Source organism: Molossus molossus, unplaced genomic scaffold (assembly GCF_014108415.1).
Source record: "Molossus molossus isolate mMolMol1 unplaced genomic scaffold, mMolMol1.p scaffold_m16_p_9, whole genome shotgun sequence".
Taxonomy (NCBI): domain Eukaryota; kingdom Metazoa; phylum Chordata; class Mammalia; order Chiroptera; family Molossidae; genus Molossus; species Molossus molossus.
Genome location: NW_023425403.1, coordinates 59,511,540 through 59,537,339, shown reverse-complemented (window position 1 = coordinate 59,537,339; position 25,800 = coordinate 59,511,540). Strand labels below are relative to the sequence as shown.

Sequence of the window (25,800 nt, the reverse complement as noted above, 5' to 3'; positions counted from 1 at the left end):
AGGTGATTGTATGTCAAAGTAGGTTCATCCTTTGTTTAAAAAAAAAAAAAAAAAGCAACATTCTGGTGAGTGAGCTTGATAATGGGGGAGGTTATGCATGTGTGGAAGTAGTAGGCCCATGGAAAAATCTCTGTACCTTCCTCTCAATTTCACTGTAAGCCTGAAACTACTCTAAAATAAAGTCTTTAAAAAAATGTTCAAGGAACTGAAAAAAAATATGCTTAGAAGAACTAAAGGAAAGTATAAAAAATGACTCACAGTCTTATTTGACTATAAAAATAATCAAATGGAAATTATGAACTGAAAGGTGCAAGAAAAAAAAAAGAAAAATTCACTAATAGGCTCAACAGATCTGAGCTAGAAAAAAGAAATAATTAGCAAGCAGATAGAGATTATTAAATCTGAAGAACAAAAATTAAAAATAGCCCTGACCAGGTAGCTCAGCTGGTTAGAGTATCATCCCATTCACCAAAAGGTTGCAGATTCCATTCCCGGTCACGGCAGATACCTTGGCTGCAGTTCTCTACCCAGTTGGAGTGCAGGTACAACAGACAACCAAGTGATGTTTCTCTCTCACATCGATGTGTCTGTGTCTATCTGTCTCTCTCCCTTCCTCTCTCTCTCTAGAATCAATTAAAAACAAAACAAAAAACCATATCCTAGGGTGAGGATTAAAATAAATTTTACAAATAAATTTTTAAAAAATTAAAATAAAGAAAAATGAACAGCACCTCAGAGATCTGTGGGACACCACCAGCTTATCAACATGTGTGCAACAGGAATCCCAGATGGAAAAGACAGAGAAATAGATGAATCTGCTGTAACAGTCATAAATCACTAAGAATCCCTTTTTACTTCAGTGTTTTTTTGGTTTGTCTTCACCATTATACACTAGCAGAAAGATACAATCCATTCCCACCCATGCTTAACTTTTGTGTCGTAATTTCAAAAATGTTTGTACCTCCACCTAGAACACTCTCCTTAGTGCTCTCCACTGATCCCAAGTTGAGACTTTATAGTCTTTCATGTAACTGTATTTAGTAACATCAGCCCACACTGGTCTTACCTCTTAGAGAGCCTTCTTATCTTTCAGTGGGGTTAAAAATATCTATACCTCAGTAGTTTTCTGTGATAACAAAACTACCAAAGAAAGTATAAAAATGACTAACATATTATCTACTATATTTTATAGTGTTATATAGTCTATCCTTTACGTATTTTATTTTTCTACATAATTTATAAAAATTAGAATTCAGAAAATCTGAAACTGATTCCTGAATTAGTCACTAATCACAGTGTCACCTTGGTCAAGTTCTTTAACCTCTAAAGCTTACTGTTTTCTCCACTGTAAAATTAGAGTGCTATACCAAAAGATGGTTTTCTATGAATTCCATGAGTTTCTGTCCATAACAACTGCAATTTTAACATTCGCTATTGACTAGCATTTCTGAATTGTCAGCATCATAACTTTTGCACTTTGGGGCCATTATTAAGTAAAATGAGGGTTAGCTGCACACAAGCACTTTGATATCACAACAGTCAATCTGAAATTTGAAACAGCCACTATGTGACTAACGGGTAGCATATATAGTGTGTATATGCTGAACAAAGGGATAATTCATGTCCTGAGCAGGAGAGCAGGAGATTTCAGCACGATACTCAGAACAGTACATCATTTAAAATTTATAAATTATTTATTTCTGAAACTTTCCATGTAGTATTTTCAGACCACAGTTGAGCACGGTTAACTACAACTGCACAAGAGAAGGGACTACTTTAAACTCTAATAGAAAATAAGTAAGTAGCTCCCTCTTTGGAACATCACTGTGGATTATGATTTTATTATTCACTACACAATTCCTCCCCAGAAAAGAAACCAATGTCTCACATAAGAATGCAAGAGGAAAAGGAAGCTCCACCAGTTAAATATTAAGTTCTCCTACTGAGAAACCCTAAAAAACCATAAAAAGACATTCATTATCTTTTTTTTTGTTTTGGTTATGTACACAAAACCACACATGTAACACATTACATACTAAAAAGCAAAGAAGTTAGTGGAATCACATCCCAAGAACAAACATCCAACAGGCACAGAACTGAAGAGGATGTGGAGAGTTGAGTACAACCAGGAAAGAAATGTGGCCCCTCATAGTTGGGGTACAAGATGTGCTGAAGAGTACAACATTCTGAAAGTCGACAGAGTTGAAATGGAAGTCAGAGTCCAGATAAGACTGATGAAAAGAAAAAAGAAACCAGGGAAGTAGAAGGTAAGACTCAAATGAAGGACTTCTCAGGAAAAGAAGATCTGGAGCTAACCAATACAAGGAAAAGAAGTCAAAGACTGCTAATGGCACCTGTTCAGCGGCATCATGAGCAGAGCCCAGTGAACGGCAAGCGGTCAAGTGAAAAAAGGAGGCAATGAAATAAATACAGGCAGTGAAAAAAAAACAATTAACTGTATCCATGCACTAGAACATACACTTGACAAGAGAGAAATTTCTGCCATTTCCATCCACTGCTATATGCCCAATATCTTTAACAGGAACTGGCACAGAGTGGGCACCTATTAATTTTGTAAGTGAATGAATTTTTCCCGAGGCCAACTTGTTCTGTAAGATTTGGGGGTAAATGAAATGTAAATGCTTAGAAGAAAGTTGAAATTGCACTCACAGCAAAGTTCTGTGACACTATAGTGTGGCAGAACTGACTCACATTCAAACCTGTCACAAAAACTGTCCTGGCAGGAGTGGCTCAGTTGGTTCAGTGTCATCTCATGCACTGAAAGGTCATTGATTGGATTCCCAGTCAGGGCACATACACAGGTTGCAGGTTTGATCCCCATTTGGGGCATGTATGGGAAACAACTGATCAATGTTTCTTTCTCTCTCTCTCTCCTTTCTTCTAAAATCTATAAAAACATATCCTCAGCTGAGAATTGAAAAAAAAAAAAAAAAATCTGTCACAATTTTTCACCATTTCTCAAAAAAAAACAGAAAAAGATACACTCATGGTAAAAGGGTTGCTACAAAGAAACACTAATCAGTTGTTATTTCACTTCAGAAATTCAAAGATCTCATGGCCTCAGATTTATATTTCCCCTGGTCAAGAAAATAAAAGATTAGAATTAGGGGAAAAATAACTAAATAGGTGCACACTTTCCTTAGAATTCAAAACATAACTACATTTCAAAAGTTTACTTTACTGGTTTATCATACCAAGTAGATATATAATAGCAATGTAAAATTTTATCCAAATAAAGAATATCATTTTCTATTTTCTGTACAACATGCAATTGTGTAGGGACAAAGGAGGTTTGGATTAGATATCAGATTTAATACCACAGATATTTTTAAGCTCACAAACTGCTCATGTTAAGTTTTAAAATGCAGTAAGTTTTAGGATTTTGAAACACTTGTCTTTACAATGTACAATGTTTAGATAGAAGCTCTCCTCTAATTTCATGCTATTTGATATTTTTATATACACATATATGTATACACACACACAAACACACAATCCCAGGAAAGACTATGTTAAGACACAAAGAAACTACATTGATCTAAAATACAGTCTACTCCAAATATAAGTATAATGGCATTCAATGCACATAAAATCTTTAAGACACATTATACACCTTTTTAAAAACTCATTTTTGAAGATTTATAATGGTATGGTGCTATAATCACAATATCAAGTTATGTGACAAGAACAGGTACAAATGCATATATATAATATGTAAAAATATATAAGATAAAACATAGATTAAAAGGAAATATACCACATTATTAATGGTGGTTACATGTGTGGGACAGACCATGACTTATATTTTTATATCCTTATCATATTCTCAGTAATTTACCTATCTTCTATATTACTGAGTTTTAGACACATTCAAAACACAAGGTATTCTTTTTTTTTTTTATCCTCACCCGAGGACACTTTTTCATTCTTTGTTCAGATAGAGCAGGAGGGAGGGAGGGAGGGGGGGAGAGAGAGAGAGAGAGAGAGAGAAACATCGATGTGAAAGGGACACACCGAGTGGCTGCCACCCGCACGACCAACCAGGGCCGGGGACAAACTGCAACCGAAGTACGTGCCCTTAGCGGGAACCGAACCCGGGTCTCTCCGGACCGCAGGCCGACGCTTTAACCGCTGAGCCAAACCGGCCAGGGCCACAAGGTATTCTTTAAAAATGTTTTGTGATTACTCACCACATTGTAATAGCTTTTGTTAATGGCAGTCGTATCGAATCCTTTGGGAGGGCTCTTCAGTGTCCCAGATTTGGGAGACACGGGCTTTTCTGAAATAAAAATGTAATGTAGTTTTACTGATCAAAACTAGCGATAACCAAATGCACCAGCCCCCATCCCCATATAGCCCAATGTGACTGGTCCAGCAACCTCAACTGAAATCTACCAAAAAGGGGAAACTAAACAGAAGGCCTGCATGCCTCTGGGAGACACCACAGTGCCCACATCTCCCTCTCATGTTCAACAACCTGAGATCAGGAAGCTGAGTATATAGTAAAGATAAAATGTTACCCAGACAGAATTAGAGAAAATGTTGACAGGTATGTGACAAAATTAAAACATCAAGACCCACGGTCTGGACTATATTTCAGGGATTCTGATCACTCAGAATGCAAATCTCTCTAAACAAAATGGTCTGACTCAAAAGCTACAAAGGAGAAGCCCAGACAAACGGGCAAAGCCCAGAAAAAACTACACTGCCTTTAGAACTTCCACAAAAGTGACAATAAAAGCTGTCATGAATACTGCAAGGATTCAAATAATTTTTAAATTGCATGACTTTCATTCAATATCCATTCAAGGGATGTTAAGCATAATCAGTACTGAAGAAGTGCTTGCTGATAACATGCTCTCAGAATGTGTGTGTGTGTGTAACACTGGTTCTATGGGGAAGGGTATGTCTCTCTACCATTAGTTCTATGTGTGAGTTTGTCTATCATTGGTTCTATGGAATGGGTATACCTATCACTGGTTCTGTGGAGTGGGTGTGTCTGAGAGCTAAAAAGTAATACAATCCACTATTACTGAGGCGTGGTAAAATGGTGAGAATATAATTTAGTGCTACCTTTCTAGGGTCCAACTGAAGAAACAGGTCTTCCCTTTCTTGCAATAAACTATAAGAATGCTAAAAACAACAGAACTTAAACAGAGAGATGTGTTAAAAGAAAAAGGGAGTGGTGATTCCATAAGTGCCAAAAGTAAAAGGGATGAAAAACACTGGCAATGACAGTGTGGGGCCTGTGTGGGGTGAGGGAGGGTGGCCCCAGGGTCTGTGGTACAACCAGTGCAGGAATAAAACAGCCCTGGTGCAACCTGGGCAGGGTAAAATGGGATGGATCTCTTGGTGACCTGTATGACTGATGAAAAGAAGCCTACAAGCTTCTATCCAAGCTTCTTCTCTGATAGTCCAGAGGAACAGCAAGGAAATGTGCTGGCTACTCAGGGATTGGGTACACAAACATTCAGAAATCAAAACCCAGAGTCTGTCCCTGCCAAGGTGCATCCCAAATCTACATTATGCTCCTGCGGGACTACAAAGATTTACATAGCACAACAAAACCTCTGGGAATCCCCCAGGAAGCAAATGTACTCCTCTCTGCAGGAATACTTCAGTAATCCAGGGTACAAAGGTATCCCACTGAACCACCATCCATTCCACACACCAAAAAAGAGTGAGGGCTAGAAAACACACTTACTTCCAGCAATGCAAAAGAAACCCACCAAGGTTCTGTTACATGTGTCCCTTTTCCTGCACATAAAATATTTATATCAAACGCTGTTCTTTCACAGCTAAATAAATAACGGTGTCCAACAGCTTGCATTTTATGTCACTTTTTGATGTCAAAAGTAAATAGAAAATATTAAAAGTGACAAACTTAGGAAGTGGCAGTGTGATTACTCATTAAAGATTTGTGGATCAGCAAATGACAGTCACATCACTGCCACACACAGATTATTATTCATCATCTCAAGCTAACCAGCACCTACAGTAAGGTGTTTTTTTTAAAAAAAGAAAGCCTTTACTATACATATAATGAGCTACCTAGAAATGGAGAAATTAACTCAACGCATCAGAAAAAAATCATTTGGAAAAAACCTGGTGAATGTGTATAAAAACATGAAATTGTACTTGTGAGGAGAACATGATTTGTTCACCCAGCCAGCTTAGCCCTCAATGGGATTCATTTTCCAACTGCATGCTCCTCATCACACTGTCCACTAATGACTGAGAGCCTCCATGCTTACTTAATAAAGCAGCAACCACTCACTCCCAGAACCAGCCCTGTTGCTTCTCTTTCTTCCATCTCCCTTGAATTTAAGAAATCCTCTACTGTGTGTGTGTAAAACATATATATATGTCTGTGTGTATAAAATGTGGCAGATATCCATGGGTTTTACATAACAAAAAAATGTGTACAGAAAATAAATGCTAAGTAAGAATGATATATCTTCCATAAAATGGTAGATTCAGAAAGAATACAAATGCATTTGTAGCAAGCATTAGAAATACCCTTATACAGACTCTTAGAAGATACTTGTCTTTAAAGAGCAACAATTTCAAACAAGATACTACAAACAGGTCAAAGGCACAAACACATGAAACCTGACCAGAACACTGCCATCTTCCTCCACAAGAGGGCAAACAATCATGGTTAAGTATACTTCCTCAAGAAGTGGGAGAGAGAAACTGGACATGCTTGAGAACTTGCTTGAAGATACACAGCCCAAAAGATATCACTTAAAGGTCAAGACCTCAGTTTTGTATATAAAATATTTGTAAATCAAATCAAAAGAAAAACCCACAATTTAAAGGAAATCAGTTTTTTTTTGATTCACAAGGAAATAACCTAACAAGATCACCAGTTAGAGGAGTCTTGTATGTTTAAGACCTGGCACATTTTACTTACAGCAAATGAAGCATTAATTACACTGTAAATTACAATGCTAACATCATACACACATTTCAAAAGAACAAATCCTATTCCAAAATCAGAAAACCACATAAATTACTGAAATGATGCAATACTAAAAAATTATTGTGATCTTAGCATTTTATTCTCCATTGTTATAAAGTAATGTGGTAAAATATGTGGTTTTGTGTATTTGTCTCAAATGCTGACATTAAAAATCAGACGGAGTAACTTTCCTTAGAATATACCCAGGTAATTTGAAAACACTAGAGATAAAAAGTTATACCCAAAAGAAATTACTCCTTTGGTTCAACTGTCACATAAAAAATAATTAGCACACTAGATCACCAATATGAGACAATGTTACTCCTTATAACTTAAAAAATAAACCGAGGAAAAAAAGTTTCCAAAGTTACCTGAATATGTAAACTATGGAGTCCATGTGACACGCACCAAGAGCCCTTGAACAACAAATGCAGTTACATACACTTGTTTACAAGGGCCTGGCGAGGGGTAAAGGGGGGTGGGTGGGTGGCTGCGCAAGCGCGCGTGTGTGTGTGTGTGTGTGTGTGTCACACACATGGAAACCCAGAGTAAGATGGGAATTTCAGGCAGAACAAAGTGATGCAGTCACTCTTGCCATAAACAGACACTTAAAAATATGTGATGGTTGGTTCTTCTTGTTACCAGAAAGGGGACCTGGCACTGAACAGGTCTCCCTAGGGCCAGCCAATAGTGCGTGGGTTCCTGACTTCGTGCAGGAAAACTTCACAATGCGAATACAGGTGAATTTTAGAGGACATTTATTAAAGCTGGAGATAGTAAAACAAGAAAGGGCTGGGGAAGTGAGGCTAGGCTGGTCTGCTTTAGCTCACTAAGAAGTCAGAGAAAAGGGGGCCTTGGGGACAGGTTCAGGGGGTTTGTCTGGGATGAACTGCAGTTCGTGGGTTCCCTTAGAGTTTAGGAGATGCATATCTGTGGGGGAAGCAGGGGACTTAGCAAGGGCATGCTTCCAGGAGGGAGAGCGCATACTGGACTTTCATTTTGATGGGTTTTAAAGGCTAGGCATTTAGGGGAGGTCTTAAGAGGAGGATTTCAATAGAATATTCATCCATTTTATGCTGATGTACCAAAATGAGGTTTATTCTCTTAACTTCATTTGTCTATGGGTGTAGTTGGCAAATTGCACTAATTGGATTTATGCTATCAGTTTCCCTGGGTGGGTTGAGTTAAACTACCTTCTGGTTGGGGAGAAGTGTAAGCCATTCACTCCTCTTACATGTCCCTGGTTTAGGAAAGACAGGATTACTAGATGGCTGTAAACTGCTGTGCTGTTTGTCTCAGTTTCCCTGTTCTCATTCTTAGAGCTTAATGGCCTGTCTCATTCTTAGAGCTGCATCTGTCCCCACCATTTCTCAGGTCCCACACTCCACTTCAGAAATGGGACTTGAGAGCAATCAGTCCATGCTACCCTGCTGAACTTCACTGTTGGTAACAGTGTGCTGTGAAACCAACTACAGTTGAGCCTTCAACAACAGGGGTTTGAACTGCATGGATCCACTTTTTGTGTAAATTTTTGTCCATAAATACTGTAAATATATATTTTCTTAATAACATTTTCTTTTCTCTAGCTTACTTTACTATAAGAATACAGTATATAATACATATAACATACAAAATATGTGTTAATCAACTACTTGTTATCGATAAGGCTTCCTCCCTTGGGTTTTTGGCCAGGCAGATGTTGGCAACCCTTACCTCATGTTGTTCAAGAGCGAACTATATTACCAAGAGATGACACTGATGACAGTCAAATTAATTTGAAAATAACTCTCAGAAGTCACCTTAAGAAAACTTTGAGACCCACAAATTCTGTCTAGTCAAAGTAGCAAAGGTTAACTTTGAAAACTCCATTAGAGTAACTGAAAAGTACAAATTCATTCATTTGTATTCTATCAGACCAAAATCCCCATTTAAATGAGTCATTTACAGCAGAATTCAAGAAAGCCCAGATTCAGCAGATAGCTGCCCATTCAGCAGGCTCCACTCCTAATGATGTACCCATTACCAGCTCTGTGACCTCCTGACAGCATGCCCATTACCAGCTCTGTGACCTCTTGATGGTGTGCCCCATTATCAGCATTATGCCCTCCTGATGGTGTGCCCATTACCAGCTCTGTGACCACCTCATTTCCACTGGTAAAGGGAATTACCACCTCATCCTTCCCCTCCCTCCTTGACTCCTACATCCTCCTGAAAAAGGCCCAAGTGCTGTTCTCTTGTTCCCAGGAGAAAAATGAATCACCAGAATGGGAGATTAGCCAAGTAGCTGATCTCAGAGCCTGGACTCAGACTGCTCCAGCCCTCAATGATGAGGGCCAGTACTGGGGCTGTTCAGCTGTCCCATGGACTGACCAGGTCCAACCAAGTTACAGACTAAGCCACATTTCCCAACAGTTGTGTCTATAAAGTCAAAATGACATTTCCATTCCGATCAACTTGATACCATTACCATGCTCTCAGCTAGTTCTAGACTTAGATAGATTAAAAGAGTATTATTTATTTGTACCGTATGCCCTGAATATCCCAGCAATACTTGCCTATTTGTGAATGAGGTCACAAATACAAAGCACTTTATATAATAACCAGAACATAATAAGCAACCACAAAATCTTGACTATTATTAATTTTATTATAATAATGATAAAAAATACCGTTTTTATTATCAACAACCACAGAAAAATAGCAATGAGATACTAGTTCATACCCATCAGGATGGCTACTATAAAAAAAAGTATTGGAAAGGATGTGGAGAAATTAGAACCCTTCTGTATTGCTGGTGGGACTATAAAACGGTGCAGCTGCTGTGGAAATAGCATAGCTGCTTCTCAATATGTAACAATATTACCACATGAGCTGCCATTCCACTCCTAGGTATATACCCAAGAGAACTGAAAGCAAGGACTCAAACAGATAACTGCATACTTATGTTCATAGCAACATTATTCATAATAGCCAATAGATGGAAACAACCCAAATGTCCAGCAACAGATGAATAAACAAATGTGGTTGTAAAATAGAATATATATTATCTCTGCCTCCAGTCATGGCACAGAGCTAACATCCTTGTAATTTCCTAAGTGATAAGAGCACTAGGAGCATCTTTTGTTCTACTGAGGTGACTCTCTGGGTCAGCTCCTGGATGGGGGCTGGTCACCAGAAAGAGAGCAGACAGCCATGATTAGAAGCCTGGAATTTTTAGCCCCACCCCCTTCCCTTAGGAAGGGGAGAGGGGCTAGAGATTTGACTTGATGATCAATCATGCCTATGGGATGAAACCTCCATAAAAACCCCAATAGTATGAGATTCAGAAAGCTCCCAGGTTGGTGAACACATCTACATGCTGGGAGGGTGGCACACCCTAATTCCATAGGGACAGAAGGTTCTGCTCTCGGAAACCTTCAGAACCTCCCCCTATGTGCCTCTTCATCTGGCTATTCATCTGTATCCTTTATTATATAATAAACCAGTAAACATAACTAGAATTTCCTTGAGTTCTGTAAGCCATTCTAACAAATTATCAAACCCAAGGAGAGGGTCATGGGAACTCTGATTTATTGCCAGTTGGTGAGAAGTCATTATACCCCCATTGTGGGGGTAAAGTAAAAAAAACCAATTCCATTGAACAAAAAAGAACAGGGAAGAATTTGAATACTCAGCCGAGGGTGATTTACACAATTTCAACAGAACAAAAGCACTTATATATTCAGTATATTCATTTCTTTCTGTTCCTTCTCACCCTAAAGGAAAACCACCAGTCCCTTCTGCCAATGCTCCACTTACCACTGGGCTTGATCTCTCGCACATAGTTGCTGGGGAACCAGCCAGTCCTGCCGTTGTGTGTGCCTTCCCACCAGCCCCCTTCCTCCACTCGAGTGACATGGATGACATCTCCTTTCGTAAAGGAAAGCTCATCTTCATTTGTCTGCTGGAAGTTAAACTTTGCTCTTACTACCAGTTGATTGTTGCTGTTATCGGTCATGTCCTAAAAAAGGAAGAGAAGAAGAAAAATTTCATGTAGTCTTAGTCATTATAAAATAATTACATAGTTCACTATTATAAATGTAGTTTGATTACTGTAAACAGCAAAGGAAGGTTTAAATTTGATAAATAAGTTTCCTATCTCCCACTCCACAACCTCCTTGTGCACCTTGACCACTCTACAACCTCCGTTTCCAGTCCAGGAGAAAACTCTCTTAATGGCTTAAAAGGTCTTATTCCTGTCATTACTATGTACAATTTTCACATGCATTTTTATGAAATTATATTATACATACTTCTCTACAACTTATAAAAAGTTAATACACTGGAGTCATTTTTTTCAGCAGTGCTTATAATTACTAGAGTTTTCACTACCTTTATGGCTATACCATTATTTATTTAACCAATTCTCCATTACTGGATTTAAGACTATTTCTAGTATTTTTCTACTGCAAAGCAAGACTGCATTAAAATTATATGCACATCTATCTTTGAACATACCTGTAAATAAGCCTATTATGTTAAATTCAGGTCACTGAACATATATGACATATTTTAAATTTTTATATCTATTTACAAATTGACCTCCAAAAAATGTTCCACAAACTTACACCAAGCTACACTCTGACCAACACAGTATCTAACCAATACTGAATATTGTCAAGGGTTTTTATTTTTGCCAAACTGATGGGGAAAAAAAATGGTACCTCATTTTAGTTTGCATTTTTCTCAGAGATTAAGCATATTTGCAGATCTCTGAAACATGAGAAGAGAAAAGAAGACTGGCTAGAGTTTCCTTTTATCTCAATCTGTATCCCAGAATGGGTGTTGGAGAGGCTTGCAACCCAAAACACCATAAGAGTAAACAAACAAAATCCCCAAGAAAATCGTGCCCTCCTGGCCAAAGGAGCAGCAAAGAGTCTACAGGCAATGACAGTGGGTGCTGGCACTCAGCCTGCACCTGGGTGTCCACACAGACTGAGTAGGACATCCCACACACCACCGAGCACCAGCACTCCACCTTCACAGGTGACATTAGCAAAAATCAGACAGGGATTCCCAGCCTCCACCCCCACCAGGTGGTAGCAGGCTGCAGAATCTTCAAATCTTTGAACAAGACATCCTCCCCTGCCCCCTTGCATTCCACCTAGCCTCAGGGGACAACCCAGGCCCAGAATCTCCCCACCTTCCATCCAGCCTCTCAAGAGGACCAAGACCCCAAATCTTCCCCCAATCCTCTCAAGCCCCTCCCCCTGTCCATCAGGAACCCCAATGACACTAGGAAGAGAGCCTGACCAGACATAACTGAAAGGGGCTCTGGAAGCCCTTTCTGAAGGGGTTACTGTCAATGAAACGATAGCCTACTAACCTAGGTCAGGAACACACACTAAACCCAGTTAATGAGCTGTTAATACACAAGATTTAAGTAGGATCTAGCATCTCCCACCTAAGGCACTCTCCAAAGTCTCCAGGATACAACAGAAAACACTCTTCATCCTGAGAACCTGGAAAATCACAGCTTAAATGAGAAAAGACAATGATACCAACATCGAGATGAAGCAAATGCTAGGATCATCAGAAAGGATTTTGATTATCAAAAGGCCTCAAAAAGCAATTACAAATTTTCTCAATGTAAAATAAAATAGAAAATCTCAGTAAAGAAACAAAACTTATGAAATTTATTCAAACTGATAGAGTGAAAACAAACAAACAAAAAAATAATGACCAGAGCTCCAGGGACTTGTGGGAAATAATGAAGATCTGAGACTGATACCATCAGAGTCCTGGAGGAGAAACGAAACAGCACTGAAAAGTGGTATAATGAATATGGTTGAAAACGCCCCAAATTTTGTAAAAAACACAAACATACAAATTCAAGAAGCTGAGTGAACACCAAACAGGATTAGCCTAAAAGAATCCAGACCAAGTCACATCATAATTAAACTTCAAAAAACTAAAAACAAAGAAAAAAATCTTAGTTAAGGATAAAAAGGACATCTGGATATTCGAGATCTCAAAATCTACCTCCCATGCACCCTTTCTCAAGAAGTTAGTGAAAGATGTGCTCCTTTAAAACAGGCGAATTATCGAAGATAAAAATGATGATGGAGAGAAAGTGGTAGAGATGACTCAGGTCACAAGGAGTCTGCAGGACAATGATGAAGAAAACCTCAGAGAGGGCAGCTGGCAAGATTCTGGCTGACAACCAAGAGACTCAAGTGGGCTAGAAGATGACTTCAAGTTCTTTAGGAAAAGGAAAGTGAAAAATACTAATACGTCTGAATGTACGAGATTAGAAAAAGGCAAAAGATTAGGACTGCAAACTGCAAAAGGTATACAGAGAATTAAACAAACAGGCAACAATTATTAAATCCAGAAAACAAAAAGCTGTTAAGGAAGAAAGAAGAGTCACAGCATAGAGCATGTCTCCATTATGAGTCTGAGTCTAATAATGTTATACTAAACACTGACCTAACAGAAGCCACAATGGAACTCATGAGGAAGAGGAGCTGGGAAGCATTTATGCAGTTAAGGAGCTCAGTGGCAGTGGAAGAGCCCTAATCATCTTCTTACACTGTGGGAAGTCCACATTGCTAACACTTCAAGTTAAAAAAAAAAATCAAGCTTAAGCCCTGGCTGGTTTGGCTCAGCGGTTGGAGCGTCGGCCTGCAGACTGGAGAGTCCCAGGTTTGGTTTCCACTAGGGGCGTGTGCCTCAGTTGCAGTTTGTCCCCGGCCCCGGTTGGGGTCATGTGGGCGGCAGCCACTCAATGTGTCTCTCTCATGTCGATGTTTCTCTCTCTCTTCTTCCCTCTCTCCCTCCTGCTCTATCTGAAGATAGGTACAAAAATGTCCTCAGGTGAGGATGAAAAAAAATTTTTTTAAATCAAGCTTAATACAGACATATTATTTAGAGACACACAGGCATAATAGCTAAAGAATCAAGGATAAAAGTGGAAAGTTGTTGTCTCTACTGATTTTTTTCCCTAATATCAAGTCTTGGAGAATTACTTGCCTGACTCCTTAAACTAGATACATGTATCACTGAACATAAAGATAAAAAAGATAAAAGCACAAAAACAGTGTTAAGGCAGATCTTCAAAAAGAAGACCTGAAAGAATTCCTAAAATATTTAATGCTTATCTATTTAAATACTAAACTATTTAGCTATTCTACACTATAAATACTATACTATAAATATTTATATATTCTATTATAAATATTTAATAACTCAAATACATTGAATATTTCTCTAATAAATTATTTAATGTATACTTAATATTTAATACTTAGAATATTCAATAAAGAAACTTCTTTTGACAGCTGGCAATGAAAGCTCTGGCTGACACTGTTACCTCAAACATAGTGCCTGCTAGCACGCTTAAATGGTGAAGGGTAGGATAAAGCCCGCTTGTCCATGTGAAACTCACATTTGGAAAAATGGCACATGTTTTTCCTTGTTCTGGTTCAGTGAAACATTATCAGGCTTACTATGCTGTATCAGGTTCTCTCTTTCTGTAAACCACTGTCCTCACTCATCAGCTGTCTACTGTGATCTTCGTTATTCTCCTTTCTTGTGACTTATCCTGGCTTTGTGTAAAAGCTCACAGCCAATCCTGGTGATAAATTCCCACAACAGAATACAACATATAATAAATAAATTAATAGAGCATGCCCCTAAGGAAGTCAAACTGCTCCTGGGTGACCCTACTGCCCAGCCCATCCACCTCAGCTCAGCAACCAGCACTGAGACCATTTCTCCACACAAGTTTGGCCTGAATGTAAGTCAAGGCACAGTGGTATCTTGTCAGGACCTTATAAACGAGGTAAATTACATTCTCCCTACACTTATGAACTCTCTATACTCAAGGCACAAGTTAGGCAAACACCACTGACACCTTCTCTGCTTCAGAAACAGACAGTCCACTAAGGAAAAAACAGGTAGATGTTTGAGAGGAGGTGGAAGAAAGGCATAAAGTATAAGCAGCCAGTCTAGATCCATTGAAAATTTCTGATTCCACGAGTTTCCTCCTTTCAGCACTTACTACACCAAAGGATACACAGATTTTTACACTGTTGCTCTAAGGAGTGCGGATTAGAGGGCAAGGTGCCAAAGAGGATGAAAGGAGGGCACACTACACAAACAGCTGTACTCCAGTGGCTCTCTACACCACCAGTTTCAGCCTAACATAACACTAGTGTCACAGAAATCTGGAAAGGATGTATTTAATCACTATCTTATTATTTTGGAATTTTTTCCTTCCTCTTTTTAAAAGTTCTCCTGAAACTATTCTATCTGGGTTCAACATGACATTCCACAACAGTCTAAAACATAAGGAGCTGAACAGAAGAGACCAGTTATAAAATGAATATATGCTTTAATATTCCATTTACATAAAATGCCAAACAGGTAAAACTCATCTTTACTATTAGAAATCAGAACAGCAGATGCCCTTGAGAAAGGCAGACAAAACAAAGTGGTGCCAGTCAAGTTGTCTCTTTGTTTTGTTTTGTTTATTGATTTTAGAGAGAGAGAGAAGCACTGATGAGAGAGAACATCAATTGGCCACCTCCTGCATGCCCCCCCACTGGGGATTTGGCCCATAACCTGGGCATGTGCCCTGACCAGGAATCGAACAGGCGACCTCTTGGTACATGGTTCTATGCTCAACCAGTGAGCCACACCGACCAGGCAAGTTCTGTCTCTTGATCTGAGTGCTTATACACAGGAAATGTTCAACTTGTAAAAATGTGTCATGCTGTTCGCTTAGAACACAGAGTTTTCTATATGTATGTTTCAGGTCAATAAAAATAGATGGGAAGAAATTGAAAAGGGAAAAGGTGACCCCCACCACCACACAGGGCACACACATGGTACCTCCTCTGAAAACAGTAATCTATACCCACCCACACTCACTTTTTTTTTTTTTTCAATCCTCACCCGAGGACATTTTTCCATTTTTTATTCAGATAGAGTGGGAGGGAGAGAGAGGAAGAGAGAGAGAAACATCTATGTGAAAGGGACACATCGAGTGGCTGCCACCGACACGACCCAACCAGAGGCAGGGACAAACTGCAACCAAGGTACATGCCCTTAGCGGGAACTGAACCCGGGTCTCTCTGGACTACAGGCCCGTTCTAACCGCTGAGCCAAACCGGCCAGGGTCCCACATTCACTCTTAATGGCCTCTTTCTGACTCCTCTAGTCAAAGCACCACCCATCAGTATCTCAAATATGTAACTAATCAAGTACTTTGTTTTATCGAATGTTCTGAAATTATCCTAATAATCCAGAATCCGGATATCCTGGTGTATTACCTTCACACAAACTCTACCCTCTCCTCCATTCCCTAAAAGTACTTATAATCTCATTTATAAAAGAAAAGGTTGTCAAGGAGTTAAAGACCAAATTTCTACTCCAATGGTTAACTTTTTCCCAGTCCTGTGATCTTTTATAAATATTTTAACTTCTCTCAGCTTTAGTTTCCTCACAATGTATTTCATCAAAGGTGCCAGAAATTAGATAATGTTCCGTGGTTTTATAGTCCACTCAATACTGTCAATGATAACATCAACTGTAAGACACATGCTACTTTCAGACATGTTAATTTTTTTTTAATGGTCATTGACTTGATTAAATACGGTACTTTGGAGAAGCATAGTATTTTTTATGCTTATGGTATTTTTTATGCTTATGGTAGAGAGGAACTAAACATATTTTTAAAAACCATGTGTAGCCCTGGCCAGTTTGGCTCAGCGGTTAGAGCGTCGGCCTGCGGTCCGGAGAGACCCGGGTTCGGTTCCCGCTAAGGGCACGTACTTCGGTTGCAGTTTGTCCCCGGCCCTGGTTGGTCGTGCGGGTGGCAGCCACTCGATGTGTCCCTTCACGTCGATGTTTCTCTCTCTCTCCCTCCCTTCCTTTCTCTCCCTCCCACTCTATCTGTACAAAAAAAAAATGGAAAAGTGTCCTCGGGTGAGGATAAAAAAAATAAAAACCATGTGTAATACATTTTACTGTCTTGCATGCCTTAGAAATAGATTTTGTGAACTCAATACCAGTGTTCCCAAGAGGAAGTGGGGAACATGGAGAGACGAAATGTTTTAAGAGCTGTAAGTTTCATCTCCCATAAGTGAAGGATAATGGGAACAACAACCTCACAAATATTCTCCCCAAATTTTGAGGAAAACTTCTGGAGCCCAAGGTCATATTTATTAGAAGTTAACAGATCAAGACTTAGGGCACAGCAGAGACATAAGAAATCCCAGAAGCAGTAAATAAAAGTGATTTAAGAATAAAAAAGATGAATTCAACCTTAAATATGAGAAAAACTATGACCCAAGTCAACAGGCTGGGTCTCCCCCACCTTTAATTCAGTTATGGAATCACTCTTTCTAAGGGTGATAGGTGTATCACGTAACACAGGGTCAGATAAGGAGCTCATTTTAGTGCAGGGCATTGGAAAGAGGGCAAGAAGAAACACTCCAAAGAAAGAAATAATCAGAAAGCAACTAGGAAGTGTCATAATAAAGAAGTTAAAACTTCCATTTCAATGCAAACAAAACACTACAAATTTTCAAATCTGCCTTCATCACAAGGCAGGAAATCTGTCCTAGAATAGATAGATGATGAGTTCACAGACACTGAAGTAACATTATGTGGACAACCAACACTAAGGTGGTAGTTAGATGAAGCATTCTAAGTAGAAATGGCAAGCAATTACTACAGCACCTTGAAAATAGTGATCCTTGCTTTGGGGATGGTAGTGCCTCACACAATTTCAAAGCTAGGTTTTATTTTAAGGAGATCACATAATGTTCAAGAAACTATCTTTCTATTTTAGCTTAACTTTTTTATTATGGAAGAGTTCTATCACAAAAGTAGAGAATGATAGGTATACTTCCATGTTAACATCACCCAGCTTTAAATAAACATTTTGCCATTCTTGTTTCATTATAAATTATTTTTAATACAAGAAAATTACCTCAAAGTACTATTTTTTTTTTTTTTTTATCCTCACCCGAGGACATTTTTCCATTTTTTGTTCAGATAGAGGGAGGGAGAGAGAGAGAGAGAAACATCGACGTGAAGGGACACATCGAGTGGCTGCCACCCGCACGACCAACCAGGGCCGGGGACAAACTGCAACCGAGGTACGTGCCCCTAGCGGGAACCGAACCCGGGTCTCTCAGGACCGCAGGCCGACGCTCTAACCGCTGAACCAAACTGGCCAGGGCTCAAAGTACTATTAATAACACATACAGAAACCCCTAAGAGCAAATAATTATTCTTACCCAGCATGGTAAGAGACGTCTTGCCATGTTCATTTCACTAGCAGATAACCATGTCTACCAACCACAGATACAAAAGCAGGTGAGATGACTGAGGTCTTTTTATTTCTGGTGTAACTTTAAAAATGTCTCTAGCTATTGAAAAAGTAACCCCATACTTATTGTGATCTCAGTAACATTCCTTATGAACATTACATTTAACTTTATTTTACTTCAAATTATATATTTACAATCCAGTTCTTATTTACTCAAAAACAAAAAAAGATGAAAATTGCCACGGGTAAATGGGTGAGACAGTAAATATTTCTTCACCCAAAGTTTGCTGATTTTTCTCTTACATTTTGTTCATGTATTTAATAAAGCTAATTTAAAATATTTTTTAAGTGGTCTGTGTATTTTTTTTCTTAATTTGGAATCATATCACTTCCAATACTCTACAAAATTCCTCTACCAGTAAACCCTACACTTCATGGGATTCGCTGTGAGGATTATTTGAGTTCATCCAGGTAAAGCACCTCGAACAATGTCTGGCACAGAGAAAAACAACTCAAAACAATGCTGTATTGTATAGAAAATCAGAAACAAAGTAACGGGACTTCTCTAAGAGGAAAAACAAAAATAAAGAGCAGAGGTAGCTTGAGTTCAAAAGTACTGGAATATGTAAAACTACGTGCCCCTAGCGGGAACCGAACCTGGGACTTTCTGGTCTGCAGGCCGATGCTCCAACCGCTGAGCCAAACCGGCCAGGGCAAAAACTATCTTTTCATCAGCTTTCAGTTTTTAACACAGCTTTGTGAACTAAACCCAAATTTCTTCCCCTCTTCAAAATACAGCTCTAATTAAATTAACAGTTATTTCTGTAGGATTGCCTTTAGCTTACTTAACATTTCTTTCTGTGTTAAAGTGAATAGAAAGCTATGATACCCTAAAAACACTACAAGAATCGGCCTGTCTTCAGACTCAGGTAACAAGATCATTTATGTTTCTACCATAAAATAATTTACTAGAATGCTGCATGAAAACAAAGTCATAACACTTGCTAATCAATCTAAGTGCCAATCATTCATTACCTCAAAAGACAACAGGGAGCAGTCTCATCCTGATCAGCTGATGTGATGGCCTCTTGCCACACTTTCTCCATTCAGTACTATATTTAATCTTTCTCTAGTTTCTCAGTAACAATTTCACTGTTAATCCTGTAATCTCTGCTCAGAACCTGTATCCTGACGATTTATAAATGAATGTTTCTTCACTTTCCAAGATGACTGTTAGTCTAAGTTCCTTGCCCATCTCACTACCAGCCATTATAAGGGAACCCTCCTTCATATACTGCATCCTGGCTCAGTAAAGCACTTTAGCCATGCCTTTATTAAGAGAAAAACCACCCTTAGCTCGTTCTTCTTTATACAACTAAATATTTTACAAATATGTACTTTTTATTCCTACAGTTCTATACATTAGTGCGTATCAGGTGAGAAAATACTATGCAAGTTACAAGGGAAATATTTTAAAGCACACATCTCTCTTAAACTGATTACGTATCTTAAGCTATAACACCCAAAATACACGTTTCTCAAAAGCAGTCATTAAGCATTACATTGGGATAATTTGGTGATGAGCAAATGCCAAACTCAAGTAAAGGAACAACGGGACAAAGTCAAACCACCCCTCACTCTGCAACTCTGTTAACAGAGGTATGTGCATTGTTCCAGATACACCTAAACACACTCACTTGCCCACATATTCCAATTTCAATAACCACCTTTCTCAAACTTACCAAACTTCGATACTGGCCCTGGAACAATTTTGAAGTCCGACTGTGTGAAGGCTGGGATCCCAGGGAGTCGAAAGACTTTATCCGATGAGATGAGGGCCGGGCACACACAGAGTCACTTCCCAGTCCAATGTCTGAAAAGGTCGTGAACGAAGAAAAGAGTGAGCTGAGATGCCTGACACCATGTACCCTCACTGTACACCAGACTCTAAAATGGGGCAGCCCTCAAGGGACGCACCACAGACCACAACAAAGCAGGCCATTTATGCGGTAAACAAAGCACAGATTCTGTCTGCTACAGAAATGACTTGTACTCATTCCCCAATCACCTTTCCAGAAATTAACTGGAGATAACTATTTATCAATTCTTCTCTAGTATAATTTTAAAATTTGTGAAATGTTCTGTAACATGTATTTAATACTTTCCCTTCATCTGGGTGGGGGGGCTCTCAAATTCAATTACTTAGCAGAGCACCATCCAGTATTCATTTCCAATAGATCACTACCACATGCTCACTTCTCCAGGGTCACAGTTCACATAATAAGCAGCAAGAATTAGTATTTGGCAACAAAAGGAAAAGACTTCCTTAAAACCAACAGAAAATCCCCTTGTATTTTTCAGCCACAGACCCTTCTGAGAATTATTTCAGCAAAATGAAGGCAGCCCAAGCTTTATTCACCTCACAAAGTTGTTGAAAGGATCAAAGTAAACATCTATTAAATGGCTTAATTCTCTCTCTAGACTCTCTTCATGAATAGACACTCCACTTAGGCCAACCAATAAGCAAATGTTAGCAACCTACTTCTAAGTAATTTGATTTTTTAAAAAGGACACCATAAGTAGTTTCTAAGGAAAGCACTGTTCTAAGATGCACATGCCTAGCAATGTCCTAAACCTACATGGGGAGCCTTCTGTAAAAATATCTTTAAACTGATGGTCTCCACATCTATTTTCCTGGCAGATGTTTGGATTAGCTTACGTAATGTCTTATAAAATTTTGAGTTAGTTGTCAACAACTAAAAGTCTGAAGATTCACAGGAAAACCCAAATTACCAGTTGTTCTTAAAGCACAAGCAGCACCTGGACAGCCATCCCTGAAAGCAAGTGCTATAAGGGGGCACCAGGGACAGTTCCTGAGTGCAGGGGACCTCCAAGCCACAATTGTAGCCCAAAGTGTTATGACTCAGTTCCTCCTAGACACAATGAGGTGAGTACACCCAATCTGAAGGTCCAGAACAAAAACGAGAAGAAACTGTGACAAAATAAACTTAAGAGGTTTCTTCTAATCAAAAGGGACATGGCAAAGTCTAACTTTCCCCCAGAAATTTGAAACTTAAATCTGTAAATAGAAAAATAAAAATGACCTTAAAACAAAAGAGCCACTAAGTTCTTCTTTTAGATCCACAAGATAGAACTTCTTAAAGCTCATGGGAGGGTATAGCCACTCTCAGAGGAATTTGCACAGAATCTCTCCTTGTCCTCACTTTGGTCTGGGAGCCCAGGGGGGTATACTATGTCCCCACCTCCACTCACCCCTATCTATGAGATATGACTGGGGCTCAGGACACTGAAAACCAGGCACCCCGAGTACACACCCTCATAGCCTTTAGGAAACCTAGCCCAGGTAGGTGTTTACTTTAGAGGCTACTTTATTGACTACTCCACTGTCATGATGACACCTCAAAAACAGTCACTAAATCTGCTAATAAGTACAAGTTTTAATCAGAATAAAAATCCAAAGGAAGTGCTTCTAGCTTCAAAACAGCTCATGAGTATAGCCATATGAATGAGACATTCCTCCTCTGCTATATTTTCAGGAAGTAACTGCTCTGCCTCCGGAAAGGAAAATATCTGATAGCCACCTGAGAACCTAAAAAGAAAGATTCTGTCCTAATACGGAAAAAAAAATCACAGCAAAAGTGACAACCAAAAATTTAATGCAAAAGAACCTAATTTTTTTAACTTGATAATGCTTATTTTGTCTTACTAAAAGAAAAACAAAGGTGTTTGCCTTTTGTCTTCACACCCCTCAAGTTCAATTAGAAAAGGGTCTTACCTGCTGTTACTTTATTTAGAGTCACTAAGGAACTGAGGACCTTGTTAAAATTCTGCCCCTGGTACAAGTCATTTGCATCAAATGTCTGTAAGAAAAAATTAAACAAAATTAATAGAGTCTTGTGTTGGGTGGAGGATAAACAAAATTTTTGCAGCAATGAGAAAACCACATGTAGGATTTCCAGATGAAATCATAAAGATGTGGCACAACCTAGAAGCTCAGCTTCCATTTCAAGAGGTGGGAGGTCCAACAGAATTTCCTTAAGTGTACCTTAATCCTGGGCCTGAGATCAACTCCCCACCCTCCTTTATAACCTGGAACAGGAGCCCTTCTCAGGTTAGGGAGGCAGTTCTGCCAGACCCAGTGAAAGCTGGGGTGGTTTCCCAATCCTTCCCTTCTTAGATTAAGACAAGAGATCACAGGGCAGGCAAGCTAACAGCAGCAAGAGAGAAATGCAGGCATCAGAATGGAAATGAGTAAAAGGAGGGGAAGACAAAAGATGCAGATTCCAAAAAGCGGACCGGTATGGGAGCAAGGGAGTCCTTGACCCTCAGGGCAGAGGGTTGAGGCCAGACCTGAACTGTCTAATCTGAAATTCCTCCAATCTGGGCAGCCTAGAGACAAGGGGAAAGACGAGTCAGCCCCAGCATGAGTGTGCGAGTGTGTGCAAGCGTGCAAGCGTGTGTAAGCATGTGAGCGTGCTCGCTCACACACAAGACACGGACACACACGGAAGCTGAAAACTAAGATGCATAAGCTTACTCAGAATCCTTATAGCTGGTCTATAATGTATGTGTACACACTAAAACAAACACAGAGCTCATTCCCAAATACTAGCTGAAGACCGCATATAGCTTTTCCTCACCAAATAAACCCCACACAGAAAAAAATAGTCAAATCATCTACAACTATGCCAGAAAAATTATGAAAACATTTCTTTCAAAGATGCAAATAACAGAAAGATATAGCATTTAGATAAGAAAATGTAAATAGTATTAATATACTTCAAAATTTCTCTCAGTGGGACAAAAACAAACAAACATGACTAGACATCTAGAAATGAGTATCAGTACAGGAGGACACTGACTTCCTCTCCCTTTGACTGCCACCTCTCCCCTCATTTGGTCAGTTCCTCTAACAGGTCCTGCCAGGACCCCCTCCCCCTTTCCTGTCTCCTGGCCCCCACCCCCTTTCCTGGCTAACTCTTACAGGACTTCTCCCAGCCTCATTTCCTTTATCATACTCAGGAACTCTAACCAGGCTCCGCCAGCACATTTATCACAAAGACAATTTTTTGTTCAATGTGTATATGCCACCCTAAACTGTAAAGTCTACAAAAACAGATTTTACAACACCCAACATCTAGGAAAATGGACTGCACACAATAAAAACTCAAATTATTTATTGAATAAATAAATGTACCAATCCATCCACCCATCCACCATTTAGCTACACTAAATGGCTAAGAAGAGCCATTCCACATCTGAATAATTATTGCTCTCTTTCTCAAAAAACATCTTCAGTTAATGGTCTTCTGCCTTTAATTTCTGAAATAGTAAGTAGAAATTGTCATGAGGTATGTTTAAACTTGAACAACAACAAAAAAAGAAAATCCACAGGTTGAAAACTTCAAGAAAGGAGGCTATCAAATCACTGAGTCAAGAAGGGGGAGCTGAAAACACAGCTCCCTTTTTCTAAAAGCTGAAAGAGGAAACTAAATGGTACTACAAGACTTAAAAGATGTGAATACATCTAAGCATGCTGCATACAATTACTGAAGCCCTATCTCATATAGTTGAAATACAAAATAAAGCTAATTTCATGATGCCAGATACCTCCTGTAAAGAGAGATAGCCTTCAGAACAGTCTAATAATCATCTTATACAATTTAATTCATTTATTCTTATACCTATTTTTTAAGAAATTCAAAGTCAAATGAGAGCATTATCTAGGCTGATATATCCACCTACATTCTTAATAAATGGTTACATTTTTTTAAAAGAATTTAAAGTATTAACCTCAGTAAACCTAAGTTTCCTTATATGTAGAACAATCAAGTTCCCTTACTTGTAAAATGCTGGAGTAGGTAATCTGCATGTCTTTCGGCTCTAAAGTTATACTTCTAGAGCCTAGAAAATTAAAACTGTGGTATTCTACAAAAAGAAATATACATAAAATATCTACTAACCTTCATTGTGGTGAAGCAGCGAGTCATAAAACCCAGAAAAACAGGATGTTGAAAACTGAAGTTTCCTGTTATTCCAGAACTATATATCTCTTACTTGGATACCAGGAAGCGTCTGGTTGACTAAAACTGCCCACCAATGGGGTTCAATGTGACGTCAGAACTTAAGTGAATTCACAAGTATCCCACATTTCTTAACAGGAAACTACACAATGAAATGAGACAAATGCTTGCCACGAAGGGGGGAAAAACCCCGCATATTATGAGTCAATAAAATGTTTTGACTAAAGTGCTTCTCCAGAGAATGATAACAGACTATTCCTGAAATAGGAATGTATTCAACAAAAAGTAAAACCACAAAAAATCTTAGGGTACTGAGAAAATTTGTACTATGAAAACAAGAGGAAAGCCTCATAAGAACTTTTACAGAAATATCTCTGCAAAAATAAGTCAGCCTGTATCGAAGAATGACCAGGGCATTTAGCACACTAAATTGTCCTCTGGGTCACTCAGTGCTTAAGGAGACAAAAGCCCTGGGAGCCTGGCCCAGCTCAAGACCTAGCCACTGAAACTCTAAGAGCAGCACACTCTCACCCCTGGCTGGAATATGGAGCAAGCAGGAAGGAAGGAAACAAACACAGGGACACTTTTCTTCAGGTGGTATTGGGAGCATAATTGCACATTAGGATCTCCTGAACTTTACAAAACCAAGATCACTTTACAAAATCAAGCCACATCTCAGACCAATTTAATTAGAATCTCTAGGGAAGGGACTCAGAATCAACATATTAATGCTTTCCGGTGATTCTGAGCAAAGAAGGGTGTGAAGCACCTCCCTGGAGAGATAAGAAAAGTGTCCTGAGTCCTCTCCCAAGGTGGGCTCATCCCTCACACCGGTCCCTTATAAGCACAGTAAGGAGGGAACACTCAACACCTCATAGAAAAGTGTATTATCAAAAACTCACCCTCACGTTTACATTTAAGTAAATTAAATGTGCAGTAGAATAATCCAATCTTCTCAACAAAAATATCAACCTACTAGTATTCCACCAAAAACTCTTAATATTAAATACATTATTTTTAATATTTTACTTTTAATATAAACAATACTGCATAATGAAATACAACCAGGATAAAAGAGGCCCAAAGTACTAAAAACGGGACATAAAAATACTCTCTAAGAACTCTCCCTAGTCTTTTATGGGAGAAAAAAGGTAGGGTTGAACTAATGTGACAAGACTTATAGCGGGAAGGAGGCAATACTGTTCTGTGAGGACACGTAACCCTTCTGAACCTGAAGGATGCCCCCTCCTGGTTATAGCCTTACACAACTTACTGAAGCCCTCTAAGCCTCAGGTTGCTCATCCTTAAAATAGGAATGAGAAACAGAGAGGATACTGAGATGACAATGATGATGATAGGAAGCAGCAATGTGCAAATGCTTTGCATGTTCAAAAAGGATCAAGATTAAAAAATACTCTGAATCTTGCACACCAAGCCTTAAAGTTTCTTAT

At 39.0% G+C, this 25,800-nt stretch overlaps 1 protein-coding gene across 5 annotated transcripts in view; it reads right to left on the bottom strand.

The window, feature by feature from the left end:
* Positions 1-25,800, bottom strand: part of ARHGEF7 (Rho guanine nucleotide exchange factor 7) — a 142,359-nt gene that overhangs the window by 66,137 nt on the left and 50,422 nt on the right. For 4 of the 5 annotated variants that reach the window (XM_036250363.1, XM_036250364.1, XM_036250365.1 and 1 more), the window contains exons 3-6: positions 22,102-22,186; positions 20,048-20,178; positions 10,784-10,985; positions 4,212-4,300 (exon numbers count right to left, since the gene is read on the bottom strand). In XM_036250363.1, coding sequence (XP_036106256.1) covers positions 4,212-4,300; positions 10,784-10,985; positions 20,048-20,178; positions 22,102-22,186 — 507 coding nt within the window. Of the gene's footprint in view, positions 1-4,211; positions 4,301-10,783; positions 10,986-20,047; positions 20,179-22,101; positions 22,187-24,289; positions 24,343-25,800 lie in introns of those variants that run through there. The other variant, XM_036250366.1, reaches the window with a different exon arrangement.